Genomic DNA, 21,469 nt, shown 5'->3' with positions numbered 1-21,469 from the left:
CCCATAGTATATGTACTGGCATATTGGAGGGGTAGAGTTTTCTAACTAGCCAAGACTTCAAAGGCTAGAATAGTTGCCAACCATTCGGATTTTTTCACAAAGACCAATGATTTTGGAGTAATGTTTCTGCACCACTCAGTTCCACAAAGTCCATTTTTCTCATGACCTGCAATATCCTGCACTATTTTCCCATATATCCACCCACCCCTCATGCCCCCCAAACATTATTGGTGCTTATGCACCCACTTTCATGCATCTGTGGAATTCAGAGCATTTCTATGCCAAGGTTGTGGTTCCTATGCTGGCTCACTACAGACATTCCACATAAACGTCACAAAATCAGACAAGGTTGTCTTTGTCAGACATACTAGAGTAACATAAACAGTAAAAATAACTTTCATCCTCAGCCAGAGGTCTGTGGATGCTCGGTTATTGACATTATTCAAGACTGAGGTAAATAGATCTTTGGACAATAAGAGAATCAAGGGGTATGGAGAGAGGGCAAGAAAGTGGAATAGAGGTAGAAGTTCAGTATTTATACATGCTATAATTTCACTGAAGAATAATACTGCATCTATATTTCAATAATAATAGCATCAGTTAAAAGTATTTACCCCCTTTATTCAATGTCACTTGTTTAGTATGGCCCAACATTTCATTATTTGTACTGATAAAGGCTGACTTTTCAATCCTTCAATTTCTTGTTACGCAAGGGTCAGGTCACAGAGATGTGGCATTTTATGAGGGAAAATTCCATTTTGTAGTTGATGCGATTGTCAGTCTACTACTTAGGTGAACTTAATGTCCTTGACCAACATAACCATTCTCTACAAGGAAACCATTGAATAAAAACATATTCTTCCCATAATACTAACACCATTCTGTAACTATGGATCCAAAATATCTTGGTGTCTATCTTTAACTCAATGGGCTGGAAATAAATTTTCTAGAATAGTTTTTCCTTTGAGGCCTGTAATTGTTATCTCCTCTTCCAAGTGATTATGGGCCTATATTCTCTGGAGTTCAGAAGAATGAGAGAAGAATCCCATTGAAATATATAATAATTCTTAAAACTCAGTATCAGGAAAAGGACCATTTAGGATTAAAATGAGGAGAAATTTCTTCCTTTCCTGCACGTCACTTTTGTAACATTGGTAAGTGGCATTGACGCGCACCCAAATAGCTGGTGTGCATGTCGTAGCTCTCGCTAGAACAGCAATACCTGGAGTGCAGTTTACCAGAGAAGAGAGAACAACCTTTCATAGCATAAGACAAGGCAGTAAAAACCAGCCCTGAACTCTGTACTTCGTACATGGCCAGGTAGCAAAGTCAATTGAAAGAAATCCCATGGGGAAAATCAGTTAGTGCAATACATAGCAATGAGAAAAAATTAAAGTCAGAAGGGATAGAGGGCTGTATTTCCCAGTAGTACAGCTGATTTATATATTAGCACTTTGTGCCAAGGAGTGTCTGGACACAGGGTTATGCCAGTTATTTCTCATACAGCGATCCAGAGCTCAATAAGATTACAGGACATGCTGAGGACAGACAGAGGCAAAAACAGATGAATGAACAGATTCTGTTCTTAAGCACCAGCTGACTCAGAGAAACATTGCTAAGAAACTGATGGTGGGGTTGCTTGCCAACTCTTGATTATGTTTGAGAAACCAAACAGAAATTGAGAACTAATTTTAAAAAGGCCTAGAGAGACAGCAAGACTCTCCAGCTGGGACTACTGACAGTGGAAAATCTCAAACCATTTCCAGCTATGAATTAGTGATGGTTTATTTGAGGGCAAGTCCCAGATGGATGTTTCTCTGTCTCTTTCTCCCAGCTGCTGTATTCTGGGAAGATATTTGACAACTTGACGGCTCAGTAAGCGGAAAACCCAGGAGAAGAAAAGGAAAACTCAACCATAATACATCAGAAATTTCCACTCCTTGGTAAGGAAAGTCCCAAGCCAATATCTAGCTCATTTCCTACCTGTCCTGCCATCTGTTACAGCTTCAGCTCCACAGCCAGGTAACCGTGTGCTGCAGTTGCAATAACATGTACTAGGTTAGTTCCCAAGGTCAGGAAATTCTGCTACTGCAACACTGAGCTAAATGCCTGACCACAGGAGCCGAGTCTGAGATGACAAGGGGTAAGGAGCTAGCCATCGCACCAAGCAGACCTGTCTAAGGATCTGAGTAAATAAGTTGTCATTATGGATACTCAACTGCACAAAGCACACAACCCATGGGATGTGGGTGTCACTGGGAAGGCCAGCGTTTGTTGCCCATCCCTAATTGCCCTTGAACTGAGTGGCTTGCTAGGCCATTTCAGAGGGCAGTTAGCCACATTGCTGTCAGTCAGACCAGGGTAAGGGTGGAAGATTTTCCTCCCCTAAGGGGGCTTAGTGAAACAGATGGGTTTTTATAAGATCTGATAGTTTCATGACCATTATTGGTACTAACTTTGTATTAATTGAATTTTAAAATCCATCAGCTGCCATGGTAGGATTTGAACCCATATTCCAAGAGCCTTAGCCTGGATCTCTGGATTACTCATCCAATGACATTACCACTATGCCACCATCTCCTCTTGCTTTCTCTGTGTATCAGTAAACACAGCCTGCCAAGTAATCCTCCATTGCCAAGTGTTACTTCTGCTCGATTCTACACGCCAAGTACTCCAAAGAAGCTAACAAAAAAAATCCAGAAATCCATTGCAGTGAAAAGAAAGCAAACTTATTCAGTACTGGCTTTGATCATAGACCTTTAATCACGGGCACTTTCCAGTTGTTCATTGTTTGGGGGACTTTTTTAAAGCTGTTTATTGGCCTTTCCACGTTTTGTACATTGGCGTGTATGGAGTGGCCCTGCTCTCCCAAGACCTTTCACCTATTCACTTAACTGAGCCAGCTAAATTGTCACAGAATGAAGGAGTCATGGCCAATCCCCAGGTAACAGGTATTGACATGCAGGGTCACATTTCTATAGCCTGAAACCACTTGTGTGTGCACTGGGGGGTTCCTCTTCCTCTACATGTTGCCCCTTGCTAATACCGTCCAGACAAGGGGTAAATTCTCACAAGTATGCTAATCACCCAGAAGTCCTCTCCCACTTCCCCTGACCTCTCAACCGCCTCCATTTTGTCAGATCGCTTGGCCGACATCAGGTCTCGGACGAGTCGTTGATTCTTCAAGCTCAACGTTTTGAAAGTTCCAATTATTGTCTCCTGCCCTTGCCACAAACCTTGCTTGCCTGCCACCAATCCCTTTCCCTTCATCATTGTCTGTCCCTGGCTGAAACAGATCTTTTTCAATCTTGACAATCTGATCAGCCCTAAGCTTAGTTTCAGATTTGACATCCCCTTCATTACAAAGTTCATAGTTCCACCTTTACAATATTGCCCACCACCTCATACACGCCTTCATCATCATCTCCAGAATTTACTATTCCAAGCTTTCCCTTGCTAATCTCCTTCACCGCACATAGGGGAGAATTTTCTCCCCGTCGGGAAGGCTGTTTGGGAACAGAGCCGACCGCTGCCTGTGATTGGCTCCACGCCGCCATTTGGCATGGGTGGGCCAATTAAGGCCCGCCTCGCGTGAAGCATGGCTCCCGAGGATAGCGGGAGTGGGTGGGGAGCGGTGGGAGTGCAATGACTGCTGGGTCCAATGGCGACCTGGCTGCCTGGTTAAATGAAGCGTTGGCAGCCTTGCAAAGGCTGTTCATCACGGCCAGTAGAAGGGCTCACCAGAGCGCTGCCGGAGAGCAGGCCGGGCCAGGGGGTAGGGCAGCGGGGCAGTGTGTCCCTCGGTTTTCCAATGAGTGCCTAGCTGCCCTCCTGGAGGAGGTGGCAGCGCAGCGGGAGGTCCTCGTTCCCAGGGATGGGAGGCAGAGACCACCGCAAACCACCCCCCCCCCCCCCCACCCCCCCACCCCCGCCTCCACCCTCCACCCACCTGACCAAACGTTCCCAGGAGAAGATGGCAGAGATAGTCAGCTCCCATGACGTGGTGTGAAGCACATGGGTCCAGTGCTGCAAGCGACTCAATGACCTCTTGCGCTTGGGAAGGGTGAGTACCCTGTTGGGAGAGGTCACTTAGCACAGCCGGTAGCCTTTCCCCCCAACCCCCCAGCAACTCTGAGTGCAGTTACAGCATTGAATCCTTCACGGCATATTTCCCCTGCTGGGTGGGCCAGCAGATATTACCCATGGCTAGTTCATCCTGAGAGGGTAGTGCTGAGGTGGGTTCTGCACCCGCAGCATGTGTAACACTAACACTTAGAGTAGGGGTTTTTGGGGGCAACCTCAAGGATCTGCACGTAGGCACAATGTTGGAACTGCGAAACATGTCAAAGTCAGGGTGCTAACAGGCTGGGAGGGGAGCTTCCAGGTGGTGGGGCACCAATCCATCTGCTGCCCTTGGTGTTCGACATGCTTGTGCTTCCTTGCTATGCAAGGTTAGACTGTATGGTGCCAAATGTGATGGAGGTAGCATGTGGGCAAGGCAGGGTCAGCCCTGGCTTCTTTGTGTGAGTGTGTGGCAGCTGTGGGGTGACAAAGCACTGGAACCCTGCAATGTCCCACTCTGGTTGGGACAGCAGGGATTCGATGGGAATCCAGGTACAGGGTGGACTCTTCTTTTCAGGGGAAGACTGCACACAATGCCACCAAGTGGATGCAGACTGGCAGAGGCCAGGCCCAGTTTGCCATTGTGACCAGATATGAGCAGGAGGCGATGGATCTTGAGAGGTGCCATGCGCCCAGGTCCACCATTGGCGGTGAGGCTGGGGTGCCACAGGGAGGCATGATTGCCAAGTACCAAGGTCACTATGTGTGGTCCAGCAGCCATGGCACTGCTGAATGCTCAGTGATTGAAGCTTGCAACATGGGTTGACCATTGATTGTGGAAGGGTGAGCGCATACTGATCCAGGGGACAGCCATGCACATTGAACTTGTCTCCACTTTAACTAATCAAATGTCCTTGTTCTTCCTTTTAGCATCACTGGAGCAGGGCCGGAAGGAAGAGGCAAAGGGGCTACCTCACACCTGAGGTCCCTGAACAATTGGACTCACCAAGGTCACACCATCTCTGCCAGGCAGGCACCAGCGCAGATACTAGCACCTCGGCTAGTGTCCTGGGGCACAGCGGTGAGGGCATTTCACACTGGCCTGAGGTGCGGGCGGAGACAGAGAGTGCCCATGTTGACGGCAGTCAGAGGACTGCTGGGGACCAGGCAAATGCTAAGTCAGTGGCTGACGGTGTGCTTCTGGTGTCGTCCGTGAGGCAGCAGACACTAGATGTGCAGCAGGATGTGCGGGAGGATCTGGCGGAGATACATGAGGCTATGCGTGACGTGGTCTCCGTGCTGAAGGAGTCCACGTAGAGCATCACCAATGCAATGAGTCTCATGGTCGAGCGCCATGCTTCCTCCATGAAGAGAGTGGTGACACTCGTGGAGAGACTCCTCCAGGAGAGCAATCAGGGCTTCCTGGGGTTGCGCTTGGACCTACTAACCCTCACAGCGGCACTGACCTCAGCTGGTCAGTGCCAATGTGGGAGATGGTTTGGGCACCAAGTATCCCAGCTCAATGCCCATCCATCAATGGTGAGCAGGGAGGTCCAAAGCAACCTCATATCGGCGCAGCAGCTGCCTGTCGTTTCTGCAGGCTCCTCGCAGTGTGCTCCGGATGAATGCAACAGCTCTTCTGCCCCTCTGCCAGTGACCGTGGGATCCAATGAGGCTATGGCAACTGGGGAGATGCCAGCTGTGGAACTGGCTGCTCCCTCCCAGGTGGGACCATCAAAGGCTCCACAGGCCAGAGGACGGCCACTAAGGTCATCGAGGCCAACAGGACAGCACAGTGAGCAGGCCATCTCCAATGCCAATGAGGGGGAGCACCTAGACTTAGTAAATGCAAGCGTAAACTTAAGGCACCTTGTGCACACCACACGTTTCTCACTGGTGGTTTTACGTTGCTCCGCTATTAGTTCATGACCACTCGGTGTGATGCGTAACACCTTTGTAATTATTTTTTTGTGTACTTCATTTTGTAAAATCACTACATTTTGATATGTGAGCATGGCTCAGGGTGATTCCTTACTTCTGCAGGTGGACAGGAACCCTTGATGTTATGAGTGAGTTGTTTGACATTGAGCTTTATTGACAAGGTCCTTAGTTAATGTTCCTACCCAGCCAGATTTTGCACTCAGGTATCGAGTATGGAGCCTGCAGCCCTGGCTCCATCTGTGGTATGCTAGCTGAAGGATCATTGGATTAAAGCCTCCCAGGTGTCCCTGCCTCCCTGGAGTATGCCCAGCTCAGCATCTACCCCCTCAGCATTCTCCTGTGCATGCTCAACCTCAGACTCACTGCTGGATTCATCGTTTGCAGCCGGAACAACTGCGTCTACATCATCTTCATCCATTGCGTCCCCCCTTTCCAGCTGCAGATTGTGGAGAGCGCAGAATGCAACCACTATCAGTGACACACAATCTGGGTATTGACGTGCACCCCTTGAACGGTCCAGGCATCAGGAGCACATCCTGAGAAGACCAATGGTTCTCTCCACCACAGTCCCTGTGGAGGCATAGTTCCTATCGTACCACTATTCAGCCTCTTCTTGGATGGCGGAGAGGCGTCATGAGCCACCTACTGAGGGGATAGCCCTTGTCACCCAGCAGCCATCCATCCAGCCGGGCTGGAGCACTGAAGAGCCTCAGTACCTGGGAGTGTCTGAGGATGTAGGTATCGTGGGAGCTGCCTGGATACCTTGCACAGACTTGTAGAATCTGCATCCTGTGATCACACACTATCTGCACGTTCATGGAGTGGAAGCCCTTCCTGTTGACGAAGGCACCGGGCTCACCTGCTGGCGCCTTGATGGCCACATGTGTACAGTCTATAGCACCCTGGACACGGGGGAAGCCAGCAATGGCCGCGAAGCCCCTGGCTCACTGTGTCTGGCTAGCCTCGTCCAGTGGAAGTGGATGAAAGTCAATGCGCGCCTGAACAGAGCATCTGTCACCTGCTTGACACAAGTGTGGACAGCTGACTGGGAGACTCCGCAATGATCACCCACCGACCCCTGGAAGGAGCCAGAGGCATAGAAGTTGAGGGCAGCCGTGACCTTCAGAGCCGCTGGCATGGGGTGTCCACCCACACAGTTAGGGGAGATCTCAGGGCCAAAGAGTTGACTGTCTCCCTTGACAGTCAGAGCCTCCTTCAGCACTGCACCTCAGACATAACTGAGGTAGCTGCTTCGCCACCTGTAAACGCTGGCAGCAAGGTGGTGGCATCTTCTGCAGCCCCTTCCACCTTGGACTTCCTGTTGGCCCTATGCCCGTTGTGCTTGCGCCTGTCCTCCCAAAGGTGGCTCCCCTGGAGACTGAATGTGGACTCCTGGCCTCCTCCCCCTTCTGGCCCTCCCTTCCTCCTCAGAGGAGGTGTCTCCAGTGGAGAGCACAACTCCCATTCCCAGGCTGAGGGAAGATTTCCTGAAACAAGCAAGGCCCCAGAACTGATGTTTACTCAAGAGTCCTGACCTGAAGACTATTACTCCTCTCCAAGCAGCTGTGAAGAGTTTTGAAGTATTCCTGCTCACACAGGCAAGTATCAGCATTAAATGCCTGACAGGTAACACTGGCGACCCCACTCACCCCTCTTATCCCGCTCGCAGATGAGGTTTATACAAATGTCTCCAACCTGCCTGCCCCTCGCACCCGTGTGATGTCCTGAAGATCACAGGAACCCCGAAAAATCCCCAACAATTGCTGCCTCAAGGGCCTTAAGTGGCTCATCGCGCGCCCACCTGTCTAAATATCGCAATGGCGCGCAGTGACACTTGCCCGATGTCACCACGCATCATTTTACACTTCAGCATGCAGGGGCCAGCCCTCCACACACCAGCGAGAAAATTCTGGCCATAATCTCCAATTTGTGCCAGACTCTCCTGCAAAAATCTTGGCCACACCATGTCTCCCTCCCCATTTACTCCTGTCTTTGCTAACCTACTTGTGCTCTCTCCACCTCCAACATTCCAAATTTTAAATCTTTATCTATTCCTGTATGGCTTTACCACACCCTGCAGTCTGCAAATCTCCTCCAGTCCAACATCCACATCAACATTTAATTCTTCTGACCTTTCCCTTTGTCCCACCGCCGGTAGCAGAATCTTCAGTCAATGGATCATCCTTACTAGAATTCCCACCCTACACCTGCATACCTTTCCACTACCCTTTGAATACATGTGTCTATTCAACCAAGCTTCCAGTCACTCCCCCTAACCTTTCCCTTCCTGACTCAGCATCCATTTTGCCTATGCCTATTCATGAAGTGTCTTCAGGATTTCTTCCCTTAAAGACACTGTACAAATAAAAGTTGTTGTCACATGCAGCTTCACTGGCCACTCAGATTGCATCTAAGATAAAAGCAAAAAGGGTCATTCGGACTCGAAACGTTAACTCTGTTCCTCTCCGCAGATGCTGCCGGACCTGCTGAGTTTTTCCAGGTATTTTTGTTTTTGTTTCGGATTGCATCTAAACTACCCTAAACCCTTGGGAAGCCTGCAAACCAGTAAAAGGTCAAAGCTCTGTGCAGTTATCATCTCCTCTTCAACTGGATTATGATAAAGAATGGAAATGTGGCATCAGTCACATGTTTTACATGGGAATTAATTTAAGATTTGCTCATCTAACAGGTGTTCTCTGCGGTTGCTTAGAAACATCTAGTACCATAGCATCTTGGTGCTACAGGGAAAAGCCATCCAAGTCTGTGGCTATAGTTAGCCTGCAGCAGCTAATGGTGTTTGATCATTTAAATTGCATGACCTATCCTTGACCCCATCAAACATTGGCAGGAGGAGCGGCAGAGAGTCCTAGGTGGGCACTCTTTCACGGGGTCGTACCTCTCGATCATTGTGGGTTTTCAGTTGCATATTCTCCAGTCTCCCTTGCAGTAGCATGGCATAGGCAACAGAACCGTTATGTGGTACAGGAGGGTCTTTGGAAAAATAACCATTCATGGGCAATATTAGCAACTGGAAAGGATACAAGATCCTAAAGCTGGACTAACCATTAATGAATGTAAATTGTTACATTAGGTTCGAAAAGGAAATCCATCTCAACTTGTCTACATAGACAATGCAGGAAGGCTTCTACAGCATGAGGACAACCTCAACTTCAGACTGTTGGAGGGCATTGATGAGTAAGTACGCCTTCAGTGTCAGACTCCTAAAGCATGATTACACATCTCCATCAATGCTTCCCAAATTCAATAATGTTTAAGGCTCCAAGGTTGGAATTCTTGACGCCTTAGCCTCATACGACAGCGATAGCAGCTGAGGAATAGTCAGTGGTTGGTGAAGAGAGTACAAGGGGCTGAATTTTACCAGCTCCCAGGCAGTAGGATTGGGGGCTAGTGAGGTGGGTGGGGGGGGGGGGAGGTGTGGGGCCAGTAAAATGTGGGAGACCCACATTGGGATACTCCCTGACACAATCCCACTGATGGGGGGGTCTCCTAGTGGTAGGCAAGTGAAGCACTAAAGGCTCCCGTTAACTACATCAGCCAACATTTTGCCAGTGGCAGGCTGGCCCCCGGCTGCATGGGGAGGCCACCAGCTTCAAAGAGGCAGCCTCCCTCTTACAGCTCGGGATGGGGGTGAGGCATGAGAGCTAGAGACTCCAAGGCCCAAAGAGAGGACCGCGAGGAGGAAGGACCATCCGTGTGGTCTCAATGCTCCTCCTGGAGGAATTTCTCCTCCAATGGTGGGCAGCGCAGTCTTGGGATCCCCATTTGGTCCTGACATCGGGGTTCTGAAGACGACAAGAAAATTCAGCCTGTGGTGTGGGAAGGTGCAGCACCAAAATGTATTCCACAAGTCAGGGAAACATTTCAGAGTCAGAAGTGATCAGGAACCGTTACCACACAAGAGGCCCATGAATTTTAACCTCCTATCTCCTCCCTACACCACAGCAAATGAGACAAAACTCAAAAATGAACATCTTGCATTTTCTGTAACACCTTTCATGAGTTCAGGATATCCCAAAACACTTTACAACCCAATGAAGTACATTTTGAAGTTTATGTTACAATGTAGGAAATGAGGTGGTAATTTGCACACAGACAATAATGACCAGATAATCTGTATCAGATAAATCAATTGAGGGACAAATATTGACCAGGACTTCGGTGAGAGCTTCCCTGCTTTTCTTTGAATAGTGGCCATGGGATCTTTTACATTCTCCTGAGAGGGCAGACAGGGCCTATGTTTAACATCTCATCCATAAGACGGCACTTCTGACAGTGCAGCACTCCCATAGTACTGTCAAGTGTCAGCCTGGGTTATACGCTCAAGTCTCTGGTTTGGGATTTGAACCCACAAACTTCAGACTCAGAGGCAGGAATTACCCGCTGGACCACAGCTGCCATCTGTTGCAAATATCTAATTCTCTCATCTGCCATTGGCATTGCAACTACTTATATTACATTTATTCTTAAATATTAAATGTACTTTTAACAAGATGAGGGTCCATGCCCTCAATGATTATAATGGTACTCTACATAGAAGGATATTACGAGGAGATATCCATGGGACTTAGATTAATCAGTCTTTGAAGGAACACAAGTAAAAATGGCCAAAATATAAGCAAATGAAATGCTTGTTTTTATTAGGGACATTAAATATGAAAGGAAAGAAATGATGTTGAATTTTTACAAAACATTAGGCCACAGTTGGAGTATTCTAAGCACCACATTCTTTTTGTTCAGTTCTCTGCTGAAGGCAGGTCCTTGGTGATTATTTGCTGAACCACAGCGAAGTGCCATGACTGATTACTGCGAGGATACAGGCCCCGAGTCTATCTCGGCTGGAACAGGGATCAAACCCTGTGCTGTTCGCGTTAATCTGATCCATGTCCTATCCATCTAGCCAACTGAGTTAACCAGCTCCCAGCAGAACAACTTATAGGAAGGATATTGGAGACATAGATTGAATACACATGCAGTTGCAAACATTCACTATAATGCGACCAGAAACGAGAGGCTGTAGTTAATCTATCCTTTCATGGGATGTGGGTGTCGCTGGCTAGGCAAGCATTTATTCCCATCCCAAATTGCCCTTGAGAAGGTGGTGGTGAGTTGCCTTCTTGAACCTCTGCAGTCCTTGTGGTGTAGATACAACCACAGTGCTGTTAGGAAAGGAGTTCCATGATTTTGACCCAGCCACAGTGAAGGAACGACGATATAGTTCCAAGTCAGGATGGTATGTAGCTTGGAGGGGAATTTGCAGGTGGTGGTGTTCCCATGTTTCTGCTGCCCCTGTCCTTCTAGTTGATAGAGGTCATGGGTTTGAAAGGTGCAGTCTAAGAAGCTGGTGAGTTGTTGCAGTGCATCTTATAGATGGTACACACTGTTGCCACTGTGCAGCAGTGGTGGAGGAAGTGAATGTTTAAGGTGGTGGATGGGGTGAATGTTTGTGGAAGAGGTGCCAATCAAGTGGGCTGCTTTGTCCTGGATGGTGTTGAGTTTCTTGATTGTCGTTGGAGCTGCACTCATCCAGGCAAGTGAAAAGTATTCCATCACACTCATGACTTGTGCCTTAGAGATGGTGGACAGGCTTTGGGGAGTCAGGGGCTGAGTCACTCACTGAGTTAATGAACAAAGCTTTGGAAAATTGGTTATTTTTCCTACCAGAACAGGGAAGGTTGAAGAGGGACTCAATAGAGGTTTTCAAAATTATGAAATTCTTTGAGAGAGTAAATAATGGTTATTTGCACTGTTTGACAAATTGGTAACAAGGGATTGGAAATTTCGTATTATCACTAGAAAATTATAAGGGAGATCAAAAGAATGTTGCACCCAGTTATTAGAGATCAACGCTTCACCTCAATGGCTATTGAGTGGAAATCCTAGTAACGTTTCAAAGGAAATTGGATAGGCGTTTGAAAAGGAAGAATTTAAAATTGCATTAGATTGATTAGATTGGAATAAATGGTCCCTGATGCAGCTGAGATGAGCCAAATGGCCTCCAACAGTGCTGTAATTTCAATGATTCTACCATGAGCATAAAATTGAAGTGGATGCAATGAATGTTTGTGCAGTGCAGCCAGCATTGTCCAGTTTCTTGCCTGGCCTTTTCCATTGCAAATCAACCATGCTGTGTGTCACCGCCTCCCCAAAAACATAAATGTGATTCACAGTGGCCAGTTGCATCTATCAGAACTGCAGTTCCCTCAAAACATTCCCTCACACCTAAAACATTAGCACATCTGTTCCTTCCTTGGTCTAAGGGCTATAAAGTTATATTGTTGTGACTAGACCAGTGAGTTGTACCCTTTGCAGCGAAGCAAGAAATTCCAAACATAAATCTTAGACATATTGCTGAGAAAATAGCTGGGCCTCCATCCTTCTGCATTATTTCTCTCCTTTCATTTCCTTTTCTAGGTTTTTTTTCTGTACTTCTTGCTCTTTTTCTTCTCTCTATTTCTATATGTCTTCATTCAGTGTCACTTTAATAAATCTCCTTCATTTTCACCGATGGATGCTGGAGTAACTCCATATATGCATCCCCAGTGAGAACTCCGTGCAATGCTGTCTGACCTGCAATGTATAGGTGCAACCTGAATGCAGCATGCAATGTGACCTGAGTGCAGCATGCAATGCCGGCTACAACACGCAGTGTTGTGTGAATGCACCATGCAATGCGACCTGAATGCAGTGTGCAATGCTGACTCATTACTCAGATTCAGCAGCCATCAAAATTTAACGAGTTATATAACAAAGTAGTGTAGCTAAGTCGGCTATTGCAGAGAGGTTTCCAGTTGATTTTGCAGAATGTTGTTCTTGGAGATTTCTGAGATACAGAGGTATGAAGAGGCATTCATCTGCCCGCATTCCCTGATGAAAAACTCTATGAATACATAAATATATAAAACCAGCTGTTCAAACCAGTTCACCCCTAGAGATACGTGTGCAGCAGTAGAATTACTCGAACAGACCTTCTTCAAATATTATGAGCTTTCTGCTCAAATTGGCCTGACTTTACTGGAACATATACCTGAGCCACCTCAGACTGACAGGCCTAGGAAACAAAGGTGACTACAATTAATATACAGTCATAGCAGCCTAGAGGGTATCCTAAATGTGCACAGAATCAACTGTGCAGTGAGCTGTCAGTGACGCTAGAGATTGCATAATGTCTGCTCAACTAATTCACAACAAAACCTAATGAACATTGCATTATGCGTACACAAGCCAGCAGCAACAGACGCTTTCAGTGTACGCGCTTGAGGCAACAACTTGCATTTATATGGCACCTTTAACGTAGGAAAGGCACTTCACAAGAACGTTGTCAGACAAAAACCGAACCAAAGAAGATATAATATATGTGATTAAAAGCTTGTTCAAAGGTCAGTTTTAAGGAGCGTCTTTAAGAAACAGAGAGGGGCAGAGAGGTTTAGGGCAGGAATTCCAGACCTTTTTGCCTTGGGCAGATGAAGGCATGGCCACCAAAGGTGAAGTGATTAAAATTGGGCATATGCAATAGAGTACAATTTGAGGAGTGCAGCTGTCCGAGGGTTGTAGAGGCTAGAAGACTGTGTACTATCATTATACATGGATGAGGAAACTCCAGTATCAACTATAAGCCTATATACATGAGGCAGCTACACTGGACACAGTGTATATACATGAGGCAATAACACTGTATTCTATAACAGTACACTCTTTGAGGTTGTAGAACTGCATAACTTCATGCAGTAGTAGCCCATTGGCCCTTTTATCTGACCCCTACCCAACACCTATCCAATTTGCCAGAAGATTCCTTTAATCCATTTCCACTCTGCTATTTATAGACAGGAATTTCTCTAGTCCTTTATCCAAGCCTGTTTTGTTTTCTTTTTATAATTCTACCACTTTCCTCGTAGTCTGTGCCATCACATTTTGGTGAAAATCAAACTTTCCATTCTACATTTAAAATGCTGAACCCTTGATTTGGAATTTTTTACACAGCAGTTATAAATTGCCTTAAAGTTGGATCAAACTGCAGAATGACCAGAAGAATTATATTTTTATTCTTTTGAAAGGTATTGCATAGCATGGGTTGGGAAATTATGTAGCTGGTAATGGCCCAGATTTTGGATTAGAGTAATTATGGAATAAATTGGACAGCAGCATCTGACAACCCCACATGTGCAGTCAGACACAGAAATACAGAAGTTGCTGTCCAATTTTCCCTGCTCCTCCACAGCCTTCGTTCCACCAGTACTTCACTGAGAAACCGCATGTTAAAATACATGAAAAGGTGTTAAGTTGCTAATTACCCTCTAAACATACACACAAAAATTAGGGCTTTTCCACTGAGGTGTAAGTGAATTTTTAATAGCATGACAAGTTTTAATTATTGCCAAACAATCTCTCTGGCCCTGAAAATTAATTTTTTTTATAAGTGTTGAGTCTCATTCCTTCATAATGTAATTAGTGTTGGAGCTTTAAAACAATTAAAAATTAATATTAAACTTTTTACATTTTTCTGTCTCTTTTATATCTTTCTCTCTTAATCCTCACTTTATTTTTCTTTGTGTACTTGTTTTAACTTGATGTAAGATATTAGGACAGATGACCAAAGGCTTGGTTAAGCTGGTAGGTTTACAGGAGTGCCTTAAAGGAGGAAAAAGAGGGTGAGCTTGAGGCCTTGTTAGCTGGAATGTTGTCAATGCTGGAGTGATTAAAATCGGGGATACTCGAGGCCAGGAGTTAAATATATTTTAGAGGATTGTCTGTTTTGGAGGAGGTTACAGTGATAGGGAGGAGCAAGGGGATGGAGGGACCTGAAGACAAGAATGAGAATTTTAAAATGGATGAATCGCTTGGCCAATATAGAGCAGCGAGCACAGTGGGGTGATGGGTGAATGGGACTTGGCGCACGTTAGGCTATGGGCAGCAGAGTTTTGGATGAGTACAAGTTTACAGACAGCATTGACTTTCAGCAGCACTCACCCTTCTGTAATAAGTGGATTCTGGTATCTGTCTCTTCCATAGGTTTCCTGCGCATGCTATCTCAATTTTACAGTCTGGATGCTTACAGAGCAGGCTGCTGAGATCCCTGCGCATGGACACAGAGTTCTGGGAGAGCCACGATGGGATCAGAGGCCTGAAGAAGCTGGCTCAGGTCATAGAGAAAAGGGCTCAGCTACTGCTCGACTACATCCAGGAGAAAAATATCAAATTAGTTCAGGAATAAAGAGAATACAACAAAGGCTGCAGTTTAAAGTGTGACATTCAGACACTGACTGTTTGAAACCAGAGATGGGAAACCTAACCCAGGAAATAAGTACACCATCCTTCATGCTTCTTACATCGTGGAGCTTCTGGAGCCATTATTATCCCTGGGGAGACAGACAGTTATCAAATCAAGCTTTACAGTAATTTTGCTTTAGTGCACGTGGACGAGCTGAATATTTAATGAGAATTCTCCAGGAAGTCTGCGAGCTAAGGGACTGGCGTCCTCCTGGCCTTTATGTCCCCATCACCCTGGCCCACTTCCCTTGAAAGGGGCATTTAAATGTTTCAGGCAGGGACAGCTGAAATGCCACTTCAAGTGAGGGTGGGAATGGGGTTGTGGGAGGAGACAAGCATTGACTGGCTGTGCCAGTTGAAGATTATTGTTAAAAATTGCTGCCAGATTTTTAATTTCAGTCAACTACCTTCAGCCAATCCTTCTGTGATTGATCCCAGTTGAAACACAAGGCATTTAAAACTTAATTGCACCCTCTCCACACCCCTCAATACCTAACCCCGGCCCTCAGCAATGTAGACTCCAGTCCCTTGTGCCCAGTGTTGCTAGTATAGTAATGATGAAAATGCATCATATGATATACATACTTATTCTGTCATTGTTTGTGATGCTTCAGATGCACTTAGTAAACTAGACCACACACTGAAATCTGTCACCTATAACATATTACATGAAAGAATCTAAAAGCATGTGTGGGATTACGCTTATAATTAGTATCAGTTCTATTCTGATCCCATAAGGAAGCTTGGATCTGATGTGTGGCCAAGTCAGAAATGTATTTTGACCCACTTCATTCATGAGTTCTGGCATGCTGCCATCTCAAAATCACAAAGGACAATTTACATCAAATTGAAACTGCTAGATTTCTTGAGAAATCCATATCTGAGGTTTTAAGTTTAAAGTACACTTTGCAAAGTTGTCCTCTGAACTTGTACCCATTTCCTGTAATCAATGTTTGAAATAGACTCCATTTAAAATACAGCAGTAAAACAGCTGATCGCAGGATACAGAGTAGAATCCAATCTTTATCACAAAGTAACCGTCGAAGAATAGATTCCCGAAGTGAAATGGTTAATGGAACTTTTCTAAAAAATAGATAAAGCCAAAACTACCTCCCAGGTCTGCAGGAAGTGCCATCTGATTGAGAGAGCTTCCTGGGAGAGCCTGGAATCAGATACACCTAGTTGAACTGGGAAAACACAGCACCCAGGGAGCAGGAGATACATCTCATATCCCATTAACCAAAACTAACTACTTTCCGAAGCTTTCAAGGCTTTGATTTATCTGTACCTCACAGAGATTGCATTATGGCCTTGAATGTAGAAGACAGGGCCATTGGCTTTCTCTCTCTCTTTTTATCTCTCTTTGTGAACCAAATCAGACCCCTCCTATAGTATTGAGTTTTGGACCAGAAACCTAAGCAAAGAACAATGCGGTGGTGTGAGAAAAAGAACGATGCATCTCATTGTACTTGTGGCATAGGCCAGGGTACAATAGGCTTGTGCAGCTCCTCACAGACAGATTTAACTCAATCTGCTTAAATTACTTAAATTGCACCATTTAAATTGTGCTCATTTGTCTATCCTGAATATTGCTGAAAAGGGAGACATGTTGCTGAAGCTTTCACTTATTAAGACAAATGCCAAGTTTCAAACAATCACAACAATTTATACTAGAGGAGAAAAGGCTTCAGCAACATGTCTCTCTTTTCAGCAATGTTCAAGTTCTCTGTTACATATTTGTGACAATTTGACTATGTTATTTAAGATAATGTGAAGACAATAGAGATACCAGCTTGCTTTGATTGTTCAAGTAATAAAGCTTTCAATGTCGACCTGTGTCTGTGCTGTGGTTGTTTTGAGACCCAATGTGGCCTCCATAAAGCCTGCATTACATTCTTAGATACATAGGGACCGATTTTCCTCTCCCTGCCTAACCCCTCCCCACCTTTGCGCAACTTAGGTGCTGCACTGCTAAAACATACCCAGGTCACACACACCTGAACTCATCCTTATCTCTGGGCTTGTAGGTCATTTAACTGAAGCAAGAATGAGTGAGCACACCTAATGTCCGGGGCCGAGTGCACACCCAAGAGGTAGTAGGAACTCAGATACTGCAGCAGACCTTTATCCATCAGCTTAAAGTTGCACGCCCGTCTGTGAAGCTGGCTGAGCATGTGGCTGGCAGTAGAGTGGAGGGAGGGTGGTAGTAAAGGTTCCTGCTTTGATGACATGGCGGTTGACATCTTGTAACACCAAATTACAGCTCCAGGGGGAGCCTGTCTAGTTCCTGGATCAGTACCAGATCTGCCTGACTGCAGCAATACCAACAGCATCATTCATAGGACATGACTACAGCACTGCAGGAAATTCCTTGGCCTCACCAAGAAAGGCAAAGCCTGTCTCACAACGTGTTCATCTGTGGGTACCTTACCAGCTATTGCTATCTTGAGGATTCCTTCACTTTCCTTCCGCCTTCCTGTGGTGCCCATTATTCTGCACGGTACACTTTCCAGCAGACCTACCCATGCCCAATCTCTCCTCCTACAGATAACTCATTGTCATCTTCTTCAATGGTCAGCATCTGCATGCTTCACCAACAACTTGCATTTATGTACCACCTTTAGCCGAACAAAATGTTGCAAGGTGCTTCACAGGTATCAGACAAAAGTTTGGCACTGAGTCACATAAAGAGACTGTGGGACAAGTGACCAAAAGCCTGGCCAAACTAAGTCAGTTTTAAGGAGCATCTTAAAGGAGAGAGAGACAGAGAGGTTTAGGGAGGGAATTGCACTTTTTACAACTTCCTGCCTGCAATATCTACAAAGAGCACTTTTAGACATAAAAAGAGTGCATTCCACCAATAGCATGTCATCAATATGTTTCTGCTTCTACAGGAGTAGGCCTCACATGACAGGAGGTAGCGAGAGCAGCAAAGTTGCGCCCATTTGTCCAGCAGGCTTCCCAAATTCAGTGGTCAGATTTGAAAGAAGAAACAGGAGGAAAGGAGACTCCAGCCCAAGAATGGTGTACCGCTTGCCCTTCCTTTTGGCACCAGACTATTTAATCACGCACGCACTGACACACACGTTTGCTCCAGGCCAGCTGTTCATCAATCAGCTGTTCCAAGGACACTGTCTTAACACTCTTCTTCCTTCTCTGGCTGATGGTGATGTCACTGGGCCCTCACACCAGAACTCTAACTGACACCCCATCACTCTGTCTCACTACAGCCCTGCAGGATTCAGACAGTTAGAAGGCCGCACACTGGCTCAGCTGAAGGTGGAGGTGATGACACCCATAACTAAAGGAGCGGAAAGTAGTATGGTCTTATCAACGATTCATGGGAAAAATCATGGTGAACCAGGTTATCTGGTCATTTGTATGGCTGATATTGCTGATGTCGGGGGAGTGGGGCTAAATTGCCCTTCGAAAGAGTCAGTGCAAACTCAAAGGCCAAAAAGCTCCATCCTCTACTGTACTATTCTATAGTATTCTATGTCCTCAGTGGCCCTTGTAAGGAGCCTAGAGGAAAAGGGTTCATATATTCATTAAATTATTCCCATTCACTGCCATCCAAATATGTATGTGTCTCTCTCTCTTCCTCCAAGAAACTAAAGTCTAAAGAGAGTACAAATGGGAGACACCTCATGCCAATGGGAATGAGGGTTCTTCTTGGCATTACCCACAATGGTACCTCTTCTGCAAAGGCAACTTGTTAAAAGCTTTCTGACCTCAGCTACCAAAAATCATTATCAAATGAATTTGTGCTTGCCTCTTTAAACTTCCAAAGTTTTGAAATATAATGTGTGTCATTCCCAGTCCATGTGGGCGTTGTTGCATCTGGCTTTCAGTGAGATTGATGGGTAGGTCCCAGTAACATTACCTGCAGATATGATCAGTGTCTTTGCATTGAAATCCCTGTTGCAGGAGTTGACTCGACTCCCATACGACTCTCAACCAGAAGCGAGCATACCAACAAGGCGAGGACCGGGTGCGAGGGGGTCTCCATCTCCTTTTTGCTCCACATTACCACTGGGAATTAGTTAGACAGAAAACTGAATGCAGTGAAAATTCAACATTTAGGAACATAGAAACAGGAGTAAGCCCTCGAGCCTGCATTGGGGCTTGTTGTTATTTACATGTAAATGGTACAACAACTGCAGGCGAGGAAGCAGGTGTGTGATTAAACTCAAATTTCCAATATTTGGTCTCCAAATTCTGCTGCTCTGCCACTAACTTCGCAAAAACAGCATCTTGCTGTCCGCCCCTTCACTGATGTATATTGAATGGTGTGAAACTACTGTATTTGCACATTAGATAACAACCAAACTCGCCACAAAGAGTGAAGTCTTATCAATTTAGATCTAAGTACCCTTTTACCACATGGTAAGCGATAATTACTGCAGGATGGGATGGTGAGTGACTTGCAGGGGAACTTTGACGTGAAAATTAACTATTTCAAGTTGGAGTCTCATGCCTTCGGGTTTTAATTGTTGGAGATAAAATTTTAAATGAATTGTTTTTAACTTTCTTTGTGCTTCTTTACCTCTTTTAATGTGATCTTTCGATCCCTACCTTTATTTCTGTTTCTTTACCTGATTTAACATTGAATTCATCCATTCTAATTTACTTCTCAGTCCATGCTAACTTCTCAATCTTTCAATCTAATTTGTTAAGGTGAGGTGAGAGTGACTGCCCTTGACATCAAGGCAGCATTTGACCGAGTGTGGCATCAAGGAGTCTTAGCAAAACTGGAGTCAATGGGAATCAAGGAGAAAAATCTCTGCTGGTGGAGTCATACCTAGGACAAAGGAAGGTGGGTTGTGGTTGTTGGAGGTCAATCATCTCAGTTCCAGGGCATCGTTGCAGGTGTTCCTCAGGGTAGTGTCCTTAGCCCAACCATCTTCAGCTGCTTCATCAATGACATTCCTTCCATCATAAGGTTAGATGTGGGGATGTTCACATGTTCCACACTATTTGTGAGTCCTCAGATACTGGAGCAGTCCATGTCTATATACAGCAAGCCCTGGCCCAATCCAGCTGGGGCTTTCAAGTGGCAAGTAACATTCGTGCCACACAAGTGCCAGGCAATGACCAATGAGAGAATCTAACCATCACCCCTTGACATTCAATGGCATTACCATTGCTAAATCCCCCACTATCAACATCCTGGGGGTTACCATTGACCAGAACCTGAACTGGACCAGCCATGTAAATACTGTGGCTACAAGAGCAGGTCAGAGGCTAGGAATCCTGTGGTGAATAGCTCTCCTGCTGACTCCCCAAATCCTGTCCACCATCTACAAGGCACAAGTCAATAATGTCATGGAATACTCTCCACTTGCCTGGATGAGTGCATCTCCAACAACACTCAAGAAGCTTGACACCATTCAGGAAAAAGCAGCCCACTTGATTGGCACCCCACCCACAAACATTCACTCCCTCCACCAGAGACGCACAGTGTCAGTAATGTGTACCATCTACAAGATGCACTGCAGGAACTCACCAAGCCTCCTTAGACAGCACCTTCCAAACCCACGACCACTACCATCTAGAAGAACAAGGGCAGCAGACACATGGGAACACCACCACCTGGATGTTCCCCTCCAAGCCACTCACCGTCCTGACTTGGAAATATATCGCTGCACATTGGGTGTACCTACAAGGACTGCAGTGGTTCAAGAAAGCAGCTCACCACCACCTTCTCAAAGGCAATTAAGGATGGGCAATAAATGCCAGTGACACCCACATCCCATGAATGGATAAAAAAAAGTAGGTAGATCATTGCTTGACCTGTTCACATGGGTCCCTGATGCCATTTCCCTTGCTGAGACATCATCAGCTTGCACTTTCAGCAACCTAAACAGGCAAGGGAAAGTCTGACTAATGGTAAATTCCAATAGATGTCCTGCTACAGCAGAATTATGGGCCAATATGTTTGATGCTATCAGCTTGTGCTGCACTGAAATCTAACTCCTGACTAATCCAAATGTCTAAAATGGTCAAGGTACAATCAAAGCCATTTGCAGGTTTCAGTTGCCTAATGCTAAAATTCTTTCACAGCACCTTGACAAATATCATGAATTGATGATGTTTAACTGTTTTAGAGCACCAAGTTTGCCTGGAAGTGATAGGTTTACGAAGTGAGGCTTCAGTTGTGCTGCAGTCATACAGTTAAAGC

At 45.7% G+C, this 21,469-nt stretch overlaps 1 protein-coding gene across 1 annotated transcript in view; it reads left to right on the top strand.

Annotated features, from left to right (window-relative positions):
* Window positions 1–15,242, top strand: part of gask1a (golgi associated kinase 1A) — a 49,318-nt gene extending 34,076 nt beyond the window's left edge. Inside the window, exons 4-5 of the mRNA XM_041189682.1 lie at window positions 9,095–9,198; window positions 15,031–15,242. Coding sequence (XP_041045616.1) covers window positions 9,095–9,198; window positions 15,031–15,232 — 306 coding nt within the window. The 3' untranslated portion in view covers window positions 15,233–15,242. The remainder of the gene's footprint in view (window positions 1–9,094; window positions 9,199–15,030) is intronic.
* Window positions 15,243–21,469: the final 6,227 nt, after the last annotated feature.

Source organism: Carcharodon carcharias, chromosome 6, assembly GCF_017639515.1.
Source record: "Carcharodon carcharias isolate sCarCar2 chromosome 6, sCarCar2.pri, whole genome shotgun sequence".
NCBI lineage: Eukaryota > Metazoa > Chordata > Chondrichthyes > Lamniformes > Lamnidae > Carcharodon > Carcharodon carcharias.
Note: the sequence above shows the minus strand (reverse complement) of the source record. Positions and strands in the feature narration are given on the sequence as shown.